Here is a 14,152-nt window from a genome sequence, read left to right as displayed (position 1 = left end):
TAAGTGATTCTAGTGTCTGTAGGAGTTTTTGAACTTCTTGGCATTCCCATAGAACATGACTGACTGATTCTCTTTCAAAGTTACATAGGTTGCATAAGGGACTGATAACTAGTCTTGCCTTAAACAGTCTTGAATTGGTAGTTAAAATGTTATGAGTAATCCTGTATTGCAGCCATTGAAGCTTAGTATTTTTTGTTACCTGGAATGGTAATTTGTAAATATTTTCCCAATCTTTACGAGTTAGTTCTGGTGTATGGTAAAGTCTTCTAATCCAACTTAGTTTTAATGAGTCCGCGAAAGCCTTGATATTAACCATTTTTAAACCGCCATTTATGATATCTTGGACAACAGTTTCTCTCTTAATTTTGTCAACTTTACTGTTCCATAGGAATTCAAATAGAATAGTGTTAATATTGCTGAATGTTTTTTCATCTGGATTAGGCAGAGCTGTAAAGAGGTGGATGAATTGTGAAATAAAAAGAGATTTAATTATGTGTATCTTCCCTATCGGTGTGAGGTTTCTTCTTTTCCAAGTATCTACAAGAGTTTTAAGTTTTACAATTTTCTTGTCATAATTGATCTTTGGCATAGCATGGAGGTTCACATCAAATTCTATCCCAAGTAGACTAAACCGTTCCCGTCCCCACTGTAGATTAAGTTCAGGCATAAGTATGTCCTGGCTATATTTTTTTTACCCTATCCATATGATCTGTGTCTTATCAATATTTACTCTAAGCCCTGAGAGATCTGCATAGGTATTTAGTTCATTCAGAGATTCAGATAAAGATTGTTGCGATCCATCAAGTGTGAAAAAAGTGTCGTCAGCATACTGAGAGAGAAGTATGGGGAAATCACCCACTTTAATACCATTAATTTTTTTGTTATTTCTCACTTTAATAGCTAGAACCTCGGCATATAAGATAAATATATATGGTGCTATTGGACCCCCTGCCTACAACCCCTTTTTATATCGAAAAAAGTAGATAAATTGCCCCCCTGATTGATGGTGGCCGATACATTCTTATGTAGAGTTTTAAACCAAGAAACTATATTGTCTTTAAAACCAAAATAATTTAAGACATTTTCAATGAATTTCCACGAGACTGAGTCAAAAGCTTTTTCGAAATCTATCATTAGTATCATGCCTGGTATATTATTGTCTTCTGTAAATTGCATCAAATCAAAGAGTAATCTAGTGTTTTCTCCGATATAACGCCCCGATAGAAATCCAGTTTGGTCCCTATTAATAAGTTTGTCTAATATTGTTCCGATTCTACATGAGATAACCCCTGATGCTATTTTATAAGTAATATTCAATAACGAAATAGGACGCCAGTTTTTTAGAAAGTGTCTAGGTTTATCTCCTTTAGGTAGTCAGGTGACTATAGCTTGTCTCTGTGTGACAGATAATTCTCCATGTGCATAACCATAATTTAAAGATCTTACAACAAAATTTCCCAATTTATTCCAGAAAAAATTTAAAAACTCTACAGTAAACCCATCAGACCCAGGACTCTTATTGTTTTTCATATTTTGTTAGAAAACACAAATAATATATCTTTATGGAAAAAAAAACTAATAATATAGTAATCCATTTCATATCTATACTTCTATAAAAATATAATATAATATAGTTTGGAAATAAAAACTACTAAGTAACGACTTTGACCAATCAATATATTTCTAGCAAACATAGATAAATAGGCACAAGAGATTTGCACTCCAGCCTAACCATAAACTATTTCATTGAAATTGTTACCGACCATTTGATATGGTGGTTGCAAATGAGTTATTTCTGCTCATTAACTAATGCAAGATAATATCTGTGATGTGGACATACCCCAAGACGTCTGTCATACTGAACATCTCTCCTTTGTTCTACTGTCTTTATTACTAGATGAAAATCCCGAAAGTATTTCACCTATTGACATATTCTCTGTGTCCTATTGTTCAAACTAAACCTAACACATTGACCTTCTCAAACTCTACATCAGTCATGCCTCGATGACTTCCACATTAAATCTTCCTTTGTGAAATATCAAATTTCACAATTATTTTGAAACCTCTATTAGAAAAAACGCGCTAATATGTATACACGATTATGTAACAGTCTAACATAATACCTCTACAACTATCTCGTGAATTACCGTCACGACCTCACTTCATTCTCGTAATGATGATAAATTCAAGTTGCACAAGAGTCTCATTTATATTATTACTATTCACAGCAACATATAAGTATTTATTACATTTTTACCAGTGAAATATCAAAAAATATTCATTCTATAAAAGTGAAAAATATCATATTTATCACTAGTGAAAAATATCACTTTTGCTGATTTGACCAATCAAGTTAATGATTAGAAAATACCAAAATAATTGACCAATCAGAAAGCCCGACATATATCTCAGCACCTGGACAGGGGGAACTACATTGTTTGTTTACAAATTATCGCTGTAGGCCTAGTTAGCATACGGGGTAGGTTTTTCGTTGATAAAAAATGGAATAAACAGAATATCTAACAGTCGCACTCGTGAAAAATATCAAAATATTAGCCGCACGAGTGAAATATATTTGGTATTACTGAAAACACTGTTAGATATCCTCTATTTACAAAATACATACACTAAAGGTTGGCTGAATCAGTATTTAAACAACATTTGGTTATATCCCAAGCCGTCTGTGGAGATATTGTCCAACATCAATGATCCCATCAGAATCGTAGTTTAAACGTTTTCAGTTCTTTCAATGGCACGATGGCACTCACAGCAGACACTTGCATTTCTACTACAGCGTCTGCAGCAGACGGTGTGTCCGCAGGGGAAGAAGGTTACATCTGCAAGGTGTTCCTGGCATAGCTTACAAATTAAGTTCCATGGGTAGCGTTCTGAATCAAAATCGGAAAAGAATACAACATGCAACTGATAATCTAAAGTACATGGACAAGATGATAACAGATAGATAGTGATTTTAGGAACTTCATGATTACAGATAAATCATGATTTCATGGGAAATGTAATAATAATATGTAATGACCGATAAATCGTGATAACAGATAGCCCATGATTACAAGTAGCCCATGATTACAGATAGCCCATGATTACAGGTATGCAATGATTACTGGTAGCCCATGATTACAGGTAGCCCATGATTACAGATAACCCATGATTACAGGTAGATCATGATTACAGATAGCCAATGATTACAGGTAGCCCATGATTACAAGTAGCCCATGATTACAAGTAGCCCATGATTACAAGTAGCCCATGATTACAAGTAAGCCCATGATTACAAGTAGCCCATGATTACAGGTAGGCAATGATTACTGGTAGCCCATGATTACAGGTTGCCCATGATTACAGATAACCCATGATTACAGGTAGATCATGATTACAGATAGCCAATGATTACAGGTAGCCCATGATTACTGGTAGCCCATGATTACCTCCCATCATTATAGATAGCCCATGATTACAGTTAGCCCATGATTACAGGTAGCCCATGATTACAGTTAGCCAATGATTACAGGTAGCCCATGATTACAGTTAGCCCATGATTACAGGTAGCCCATGATTACAGTTAGCCAATGATTACAGTTAGCCAATGATTACAGGTAGCCAATGATTACAGGTAGCCCATGATTACAGGTAGCCCATGATTACAGTTAGCCCATGATTACAGTTAGCCCATGATTACAGTTAGCCAATGATTACAGTTAGCCAATGATTACAGGTAACCCAAGATTACTGGTAGCCCATGATTACTGGTAGCCCATGATTAAAGGTAGATCATAATTACAGATAGTCCATGATTACAGGTAGCCCATGGTTACAGATAGCCCATGATTACTGGTAGCCCATGATTACAGGTAGCTCATGATTACAGATAGCCCATGATTACAGGTAGCCCATGGTTACAGATAGCCCATGATTACTGGTAGCCCATGATTACATCCCATCATTACAGATAGCCCATGATTACAGTTAGCCCATGATTACAGGTAGCCCATGATTACAGGTGGCACATGATAACAGATAGCCCATGATTACTGGTATAATCCTACATAGATACAGAGAAACATAGATTTATTCTGATAGATAATACAATATGTGTATGATTTACAATTCCTTACCGACGCCTTATAATACAATATACATGTATAGAATCATAAGTATATTTTTTATAATAACTCTTAACTAAATTATGGTAACAGGTACTCGTGATTATAAGTAAAACAAAAAAGCAGGTACTCATGATGATATGAAAGTCATAATTATTTATTTATCTGATTACAGTAGTAAATCATAACTACAAGTAAATATTTATTTAATTAAAAGCATCATTTCCCATTGATCATGACTACAGAGGTAAGACATGATTATTGGTAACTCGTAGGTAAATCATTATTTCCTATAAAGCATGATTACTTTGATAAGCCACGATTACAGGTAACACGTGACTACAGATAAAGCATGGTTACAATTAAATCATGATTTCAGATCACGCGTCATTAAATTTGGAGTGCACATTAACTTACCGATGACTTGTCCTGTGTGTGTGTGTCTGGTTACCCGGGACGAATACACCGTCTACAAAAGGTATACACAGGTAAGCGTATCTATAGATTATAGTTCAGGATGGCCTATGGGTGAATACTCATAACCGACAGGTCTTAAGGCTTAATATCAAATATGTAAACACTGGGTAATATAACTTATTATCTTACTCCTTTATTAATCTTGATTTTATCAATCACAAAATATCATTTCTTCATACTTAATGTTTTGGTTGAGGTTGTCTCCTAACAAATTTATGTAAACACGATTATTTGCATATTAAAATATTTGAGAGGACATACTCACCCTATTCTGTGCAATTTGTGAAGTGTTCCTATTTGATATGACGGCTGGTCCTAAAACAAGAATAATGTTTAATTTGAACAGATACATTGTTTATAGTTATTCAGAATTGAATTATAGATGAAACAACCTCCCCTAAAAGAGCAATTAAGATATCTGAATACTTTATTGAGACACAAATATTATCGATAATCTAGATTGCATCAATACTAATATTGGTAGAATGAATGATACGAAATTCGTGTATACTTACTCAACATCTGCTCTTGTGCGTTCTGAAACAAATGGAAAGTTATAAATTTAGAAACTAACTCATCTTTGATGTCTTATTTGTTTAAATCATCCTATCTCGAGAATTTTACAAGTAGTTATGTACTCAATGTACTCGAGAAAGGGAGATAATTTACTGCAGAGGATATATACAGATAGAAAGATATTGATACTTTCTTCAACAAACTTTTGCTATATAAGATTAAAAAAGGCCCAAAAGAAAAAGAAAAAAACAAAAAACAAAAACAAAAAAACAATATAAGATATGAATCAACGCGGTAAAATTAACATCATTCCCTAGATGAATATTGTATATCATAGAGTTACTCCATTTGTTCTTGTATTTCAGTACCTATTCTATATCATTTTTGGATAGTTATTTTTCAGTCCGTCTACAGTATTATATTTGTACCTTGTCTCAAAATGTAGTGTTTAGCAAACGAAATGTTATGAAAAGGATTCAGTATAGAAAATATGGGGCAATATAACAATATACCTCCACCAAGACACTTTGGCTCAGCCTAACTTGCAGATTTTCTTGCGTCTGCGTCCCAAAAGGTATCGGCAAATTCTGATCCTGTCTCGGGGAGGGTGTTGGGTTTTGTTGAGTATTCATGTGTTTCAAAAGCGCTTCTTTCGCCCTTTTATCTGCAAGAACACAGCAAGGTAAATATTCCTCAATTTCACAAGGCAATTCAAAAGTCAAATGTTAAATATTGTTTTGTCTACTCTCATGTTGTATATTAGATTTTGTGTCAGTCCTATCGATTCAATAACTCATCTTTAAAATCAACCAAGGGAGAGACATGGAATACGATAATACGATTGATAGATGTTTGCCTTGTATCTCATTGTCTTGTATTGTCTCATACAATCTTGTCCTGTCTTGTATTGTCTTGTACTGTCTTGTATTGTCTTGTACTGTCTTGCATTGTCTTGTATTGTCTCGTACTATCTTGTGTTGTCTTGTCATATATACTAAAGTCAAACCTTGGTCCATTTTGCTTGATGTGTCAAACCGATTGCCCTTGTCATCGGTATGCCCAGATGCCGTTGGGGACTGTGGGTTGCTGGTTTCCAGGTTGTTACGACGATGTGTCAACTTAGAGCTTCGTTGAGGAGTCTGAGAATACGTAGATGGGACCGTCTCCAAAGTTTCCTAATATCAATTATGAAAATCGAGTTCCATGTTCAATTTCATTGGTAAACGGTAATATCTGTTTTTTTCAATCATTGTTTTTCCCAATACAATAGAATAATGTTTACTTGTTTGAATTTGTATTAGCAAAAGTCACTCGAACATCAAGACATTTTCGTAAATAACATATGAACCTCAATACAGATGTAAATATATTTTTCTTGTTAATGGAAACTTTGGAATTACCAATTAAGATTAATCACCGTTATCTACCAGATTTAAATATATTTCAGCAATGGAAATTATATTAAATGTACTCCTTAACAAAGTTAACTAAATTATCAACATTTTCACTATTTTTCATGCTTTCCTAATTATTCTTATTCACGGGGATTGGAATAAGCAAACAACATAAATTCTGATGAATATTCTGCATAAATATCAATCGCACTTGTAATAAGTTTTGTTTTTAATGTGTATGAACATATATAAGAAACATGTTTGAATTCTCAATTAGGATTTCACACCAATTTTTCATTTTTTATCCTTGTTTTAAATATCATGAAAAAACTTAATTATGTATCAGGTATAGATTTGGCCTGGTTGCATTATTTTCTATAGAAATAGAATACATACCGTTTCTTCAAATCTTTTTATAACATCCATGATAAAGTTTTGATCACGATGAGCATTTAGATATGTACAATTAGGAAACAACCGTGCATGCTCGTTCCAAAGGTTGACTCCTGGTTTCCAGGTAAACAGGTGTCCTCCGCAGTGGAAGCAAATCAAAAGTCCAGGTTCTATAAAAAGTAAATTGAATGTCGATATGAGCAAAATATATACAGGGGTCCAATATAAAATAAAATAAGTTAGATAAATACCATAACTTTGAAATTTGTTGAAATGAAAATAACTGTATTGTCAATAATGACAAATTAACGTTACATTATGAATATACGGTTTGGCAACTGCATAAAATAGAATTAACAGTCGATGTTATATTTGAATTCCATATTTCACTACATAAAATTAATGTCTATATTTTACAGACTTTATATACATATATATATAAAAAAAAAATAGAAAACTGAAAAAAAATTAATCGCACTTTATCCAGCACTATAGTTGCGTACGTGTTCTTCGGAATTTGACGCCATTTGCAATTAACCTACCTCTACCGTGAAGTTTCTAAACATATCATACGCACCGAGCTATAAAACTATGTCAATACGTAATTCACCATTAACACCATTAATTCTGCCATAGCATAATTTAATTTCCACATCGATCCTTCGCCTCCTGCGCAGCTTCAACCATTGTGTAAACATGACAAGTGGGATCAGAATATGACTTATTTGCGTATCCAAAGAGTCTTAAATGTCCATGTGTCTGAAAACACGAGCTGTGTATCCTGTTTTGCTTAAATAGAAAAACAATGTTTTGGTTTGACGATATACATAATATAGGGAAACGAAACGTTTACCTGAATTGAAAGTATTAAAGGTATTAATCACATTTAAAACATAGTATGCAGTTGTTATGTTATTTCGCGAGACTACAAGAAAGAAAAAAATATATAAATAAATAAAAATGCAAGACCAGAAAGAAATTGACAGAAACAAACGGATATTCCCTTGAAATATTTCAAACCTCCAGTGTAAGTATCATATTATGGGTATTGGTCTTTCGTACAGGATTGTCGGGAGTCTAAATGAACAGACAGTTTGTACGTAGTAGGTATACTTTCAGTGTCAGCGTCAACTTAAGTCAAAGGTTTAATATCCACTGTATCATGTCTAGATGAATTTACGGACTCCATATCCGTCTAGATGATCTTGTTGGCACTGATTGAGATCCGTCAATTGTGGAAATGATCAAGTTGGTGGTAAGTTGGATGATTGAATGTATAGGATGTGTCGGATTAAAAGATCAGTCTGATCAAGTAGGTGGTCAGTTGGATGATTGAATGTATAGAATGTGTCGGATTAAAAGATCTGTCTGATCAAGTTGGTGGTCATTTGGATGATTGAATGTATAGGATGTGTCGGATTAAAAGATCAATCTAGAAAATTCTTTCATATTCTGGTAAGAGGAAAGTAACGACAGGTTGTTGTTTGGGCTATCGGGCAAAGTTACTGCCATTGGTTAGAACCAATCTCCTTCGGGAAGTACGATGTGTCTCCTTTAATCCAAGCCAGAGAACGGCGCAGACGGTTACTATATAATCATGTATCCCTTGAGCATAAGTCCCGTTAACAATCTTAGGTAACAGGGATCTGTGTTCTTCTATCCCTGAAGTGTATTCAGATATTTCCAGAAAGAGAATTTTACTCTGGACAGGTGTATCCACACTTTTACCGGTATGGCGCATTTAAATATGAATTTGATATTTAGTTGATATTGTAAGAATGCGAAAATCGTCACAATTACTGTCTACTTGCCATGCGCGAATCCATACAAGCTGTGAGTAACTGAAAAGACGAACTATTATCATTACCTTTGTAGAAGAACCCAGCTTCGGCCATCTGCTGATCGTTTAGGAATACCGCCTCTTGAAATGTGTTGCGCCTCAAAGCAAGGTTAGCAAATTGGGGATGCATAGGTTGGTGTATATGGTCGCTTGAAGAACAGTTTGATTTGGACACACAGTTGTCAGTCGGTTGCACAGGGCGGTTTGGCTGCTGTAGTTTATTGGGGCTACTCTGCTGTTGCGAGTGCTGCCTTTGCCTTAGGGAATCCAGATCGTAATCAGCAAGTTTCTGTTGCTGGTTTTTGATGACGAAGCTACAGTCTGGGAACCATCGGGCATGTTCAATCCATGGTTCATCTTCGGTCTCCCAATCTTTTAAAACTCTTCCACAGAAGAAACAAATTGTATGGTCTTTGACTCCTGAAAACGATAAAGGGGAAATAATCCTATCTTTTTCTGCAAAACATTTTAATGTTTTAACTACATGATTTTGCTTGATATTGATATAGCATGTTTGTAAAACCACATTTATCTAAGTATGGGAATAATTCAATCAGTTGTTCTGTTGACGAAGACAGGATCTCTTGATACGTACCTGTATAGAAAAAACCAGCAGTTGCCAAGTCGTGCGCTTTCCCTTGGAGGCTTTGTGGACATCCGAGATATGTCTGTAACCTAGCAGCGAACATCTCAAATTCTGGGTGCCGAGACTGAGTTCCGGTAACAATACCAACGGATTCTGATGTGCAATGTGCAGATCTTTGCTCTGGACTGAGAGGTTAATAAAATAATATCATTTTATCTATACCAGCTAGTTCAGTTCGCGTTTTCAACGCTGTAATATATGAGAAGTTTTTTTTTTGTTTTTTTTTAATTTTCAACTAGCTTCCAATATGTTCAATATATCAAACAATACACCAATCACACAAGGAGAAATTATATATCAGGAAAGTCTTGTTTCACCATATCCTGATCACTTGTGACTATCACTAGTGATAATACGATGTTGTCTGCTTTCGTCTGTGTGCTTTACTTTTTAATTTTTTTTCTTATTAACGGAACCCTAACGGTTCATCTAATGTGTATTAATTTTAATTTTCCCCATTTATGGCTAACACCCCCATCGTTAAATCTGATGTTGATATAAATTATTTTTTAACAATGCAACTACTTTAAAACATAACAAAATAAAATCCCAAAACCAGATTTATGTTTTCCAAATAACTTAAGACCTTTCAACAAGGGTTAGATGATAAGGAATGCAAACGTAAGTATCAGGTTTCATTACTGTATAAGATAATCAATGCATCAGGGCACGAAAAACATTTAATGAAGCAGTTTCGTCGATAACATCATATATGCTTTGAAAAGATATTTCTGAAGCATCTGTACTAATGCATCAATTGTATGTATCGACATCTAAAATGCTTAAGATATATTGCTACCTTTATAGTCATAATGATTTGAAACTATTTGAAATGTTTTACTTACAGGTTAACTTCATCTTGGTTTAGGTTTTCCTGTCTCGAATCTGACCCTTCCGTTAGTTGCTGATTTTCTACATCTGACGTATTGACGGCGTAAGAAACGTTGTCGGTACTGGCACTATCAGTTCCCCGAAAATCCTCATCCCGCTTCGTCATTTCCGTCATCATCAATACCATCGATAATGTCAGCAGATTTCTCTGTCAGTCGATGTGCCATTGGTGTGTTCATGTTGTCGAACAGGGTAAACAGTAATGTTATTGTCTACTGGACTTAATAGCTCAGTAGACAGAACATCCAAACATTTTCTCGTTTGTGTTCCACAATCTTCTGTATTACGTGGAGGTTTTGTTACATTGAGTTGGTCATTAATTTTGTCTTCATAGAAGTTGGTTGTTCTAAGATTTGATCTATAACCTGTGATTACTGTATTCGGTCTCACTGGTGTACGCTCATAACTGGAAATCAACATCTTTGTGTTTCTTTCATCTTCGCAAGGTTTACTTATAATGCCGATCAGTTTGTGATTTGACTGGAATTCGCCATCTTTAATAACTGCACTGAATGTGTGAAGATTTCCTTCCTTGCAAAAATACAAATGTATTTTTCTTTTAACATGATTCACACAACCTATCAATGTGATGAACATGAATATGATATCCCAAATGGAGTTAGGTGATAGGACGTCCGGTATTTTCCAATCCATATTGGTCTGGAACAGAAAAACAACGTTTTTTTCTGAAACAGAATATAGTTGCAATTGATTAACTTTTTAAATAAATCTATAAAAGGCACACAGATTAATTATGTCTATGAATTATAAATTTAGTAATAGATACAGTATACATTTATATATGTCGAATGATAGATTTAAAACGGCATCCTCAGAGATACTTAGAGGCAGGAGTGTGGAAATCCAAAAGAGATCTCAGAAAAGTCAAAATGGAGCTGTGCACAAATGTTTAGATAAGTAAAGGGAGGAACTTTTACTCCAGAATTTAATACTTTTTGAAAACTGGATAAGAGCAAGTATACTTAATATGCGTATTTCGAACCGGCTTCATTTTCCATTTGGAATTTAAAAATGAATCAAACCTCATTAAAAATGTTCTTCCTCTACACACAAAGGTGGATGATGCTAAGGGTATAGAAATTCGATGAACGAAATGTCCCTAGACTGCATATAGGCCTGTTTATCTGTGCCTCGTTTTGTTTGTTTGTGTTTTTTCATGTTTCATTGTTATCACTTTACTATCTTAATTAACGAATTCACAATTAAGTGTGCTATTCACATTTTATCCTTTGTATAAACATTTGGAATTGTTGGCGGCACGAATCATCGCCTATGCGATACAGTTTTATCACCTTATTATTTGCCTAACATGTAGTGTGTAAACCACCTGTGTAGCTATTATAAATCATTCAACCTTCCCCATATGTATTATACGCACACTTGTATTTTAACCACAATTAGGTCACCAACACACACTGCTACCCACAGGTTTGTTTACCCGGATGTGCAACACTGCCCTTACGCCACGGGCTAATTACATGTAATAACTCGTTTTGTTTACTCTTTTCCTACTTTTCAAGTGTTATCCTTGCATAGGATTCATTTACAGTTGATACACGGATTATTTTACGGAGAAGCCATACTGTTCTCTCCAGGGATGGAAATGTGATTGTAAATTCTGTACAACTAATCGACAACATATGTAACAGTAAGAAATTCATTTATGCATATACCAATTGATATAAATCTGTTTATGATCTTGCAGTTCTCAATTTAATTGTTTTTTCCCCAAAATTCTTATTCTTCTGTCGTGGAATTGTGATAAATTTATGAAGTGTTACAACCGTGATAAGCATTTAGTAGGGGGATGATCTACTTCCTGATAGTAAACAGAAGATTGTCTGAGAAATGTCCTGAGCTTGAAGAAACGCATTGTGGTATACAAAAGAACAAAGCAAAAAGTATGAAGAATTCCATTTCACTGTTAGAAATAGCTTATATAATAGACTAAAAAAACAAAAAAACAAAAACCAGATATATACTCAATGTTTCGACAGGCCTGGATAGTGTCAGTAGTTTTATCCAATCAAATCACTTGTTGCTTATACTCTCGAAAACCAAATTAATATTTACCGTGTCGTTGGGTAAAATACCCAAGTTAGTGAAATTTCTCTGAATTACTGTCCAATTTTTTTTCACTGAATTACTGTCCAAAATAAATTCATTTTCACCTATTGATATTTTAATCATCAAGGCCACAATTCGAAACATTCGGGACGTGCGACCGGTATACGTGTGTACACGTGGCAATATGTCTTCACAGATGTGCATTATAATTGTAGTATTTAAAACATACATCACTTAACAAAACCGTTTCAGTTATTCCTATGTTTGCAGTGAACGTGATATTAATGGCAATAATAAAAATGGCCATAGATTAAGTTTATTCTTACCTCATTGTCCACACCTTAGCGTATACAAATGACGCAATCAGACATTATTGCGCATGACCGATTGCGGGTTCTTGATTCATGGGTATTATTTTCGTATTTTCTGTCAAAACTTCTTTAAACCAAATAGCCAAATGAAATGTTAGTATATTATAGGGGAAACAATACCCTCATTATAGAATCAATGTGACATTCTGAGATTACAATAATAATTAAATCTGATTATGTTATCATTCATAAGAAAAATAGAGAATATTGACATAATAATCGATAAAACAAGTGCAAAATATGAACTAAAACATTACATATTTGAATGGAAACCCTTGAAACTTACCTGGGCAATAAGACCGTGTGGCATATCTAGTGAAACTGTAAATCTCGTGGACATAAATGTCACTAGCAGAACTAACGAGCTTAGAACCTCAAAAGCTTTTTTCACCAAAGATGCATAGGTTAACCAGTAAGGATAGTAGAAAAGACACAAGAAATTAGCACCTCTCAGAAAAAAATTGAGATTTAGATACAACAGAACGATACAGTTGCGGCTATGGGTCTAAAGTGTTGATCGATGGAGGGGACCATAAACTCGAAATTGGTCAGAGGAAATGTCAAAGTCGAAGTGGGAAGATGCAAAAGACTCATGACTGAATAAATTTCATAATTTTCAATCTTGGATTTCAAAGGAACGTTATTTGTATATTTGAATATTTGCTATGTCAAATTATGATTATAAGTGTATCATGCAACTGTTTTGTCCTTCAAGACTCTTCGATGATGCTAAGGCAGCAGACAACAGTAGAACCGCCTTGTCATGGGAGAGTTTTTGTTAGGTAATTCCTGTAATAAGACATACAGAAAGCATAAATTAAATGTATACTAGAATTGGTGTATTCATTATGAAGTTGGTCTATGCGGGCTCCACGTTTGACTAAAATGAGCCAAACTAGGTTAGAGATTAAACAATTTAGGATTACTCAAAAGTGTGTCTACACAGGAAAAGGGAAGCAATTTTGTTTGTACGTATAGTAGACAAAGTTAGATAGCAAAATAAGTAAAAGTTAAACCTACGTCAAAACAAGATTAATCATGACATTGGCATAGTGATGTTTGGTTTCAAATAGTGTTCAGAAAAAAATGTGTAGGGAAAGGTGTCTATGCAGGTAAGAAATCATGAAATTTTATGAAGGTTTTTTTTTGATTTTGTGGCTGAAAAACAGCAAAAAAGCGTGTTTACTTATTCTTCAATTGTAATTGTTATGTAAATTACAAAGATGTGTACTTGATATAGGTATTGTGCAAGGTTAACTGCCTTTGTTTGCATATGTTTACATTATCTGAAACATGTGCTTTATTTTTTTCAGATTTTTACTCTATAGCTACTTTTCGACTTTTTTCAGATATGAAAACAATATTCAATGACACTTATGCCTAATAATCAATTAAAAGGTTTAAATTGCACTTTT

General features: G+C 34.2%; 1 protein-coding gene across 3 annotated transcripts; it reads right to left on the bottom strand.

Moving 5' to 3' along the window:
• Positions 1-2,533: 2,533 nt before the first annotated feature.
• On the bottom strand, positions 2,534-12,745 carry LOC117327184 (E3 ubiquitin-protein ligase XIAP-like). 3 transcript variants are annotated; one of them, XM_033884036.1, is made up of 11 exons: positions 12,693-12,745; positions 10,233-10,938; positions 9,337-9,512; positions 8,769-9,161; positions 6,905-7,071; positions 6,121-6,289; positions 5,627-5,778; positions 5,114-5,135; positions 4,864-4,913; positions 4,539-4,590; positions 2,534-2,888 (listed from the first exon to the last, which is right to left on the bottom strand). In XM_033884036.1, exons 2-11 carry the CDS (start codon positions 10,403-10,405, stop codon positions 2,728-2,730), a joined length of 1,515 nt encoding a protein of 504 aa, XP_033739927.1. In that variant the 5' UTR covers positions 10,406-10,938; positions 12,693-12,745; the 3' UTR covers positions 2,534-2,727. The 3 variants fall into 3 exon arrangements, with proteins under 3 accessions (XP_033739927.1, XP_033739929.1, XP_033739928.1); XM_033884038.1 differs by having other exon boundaries at positions 6,121-6,253; XM_033884037.1 differs by lacking the exon at positions 12,693-12,745 and having other exon boundaries at positions 10,233-10,949.
• Positions 12,746-14,152: the final 1,407 nt, after the last annotated feature.

Source organism: Pecten maximus, chromosome 5, assembly GCF_902652985.1.
Source record: "Pecten maximus chromosome 5, xPecMax1.1, whole genome shotgun sequence".
In the NCBI taxonomy this organism is placed as follows: Eukaryota; Metazoa; Mollusca; class Bivalvia; order Pectinida; family Pectinidae; genus Pecten; species Pecten maximus.
This window is presented reverse-complemented; position numbering and strand designations above follow the sequence as displayed.

Bases quoted from the DNA above. Each gene is read 5' to 3' on its own strand.
- LOC117327184 (XM_033884036.1), bottom strand. From the start codon at position 10,405: ATGGTATTGATGATGACGGAAATGACGAAGCGGGATGAGGATTTTCGG. The intron at 9,513-10,232 runs GTAAGTAAAACA...TTAACCTCTCAG, and splicing joins AACCAAGATGAAGTTAACCT to TCCAGAGCAAAGATCTGCAC. The intron at 5,779-6,120 runs GTTTGACTTTAG...GTGTTCTTGCAG, and splicing joins ATCAAGCAAAATGGACCAAG to ATAAAAGGGCGAAAGAAGCG.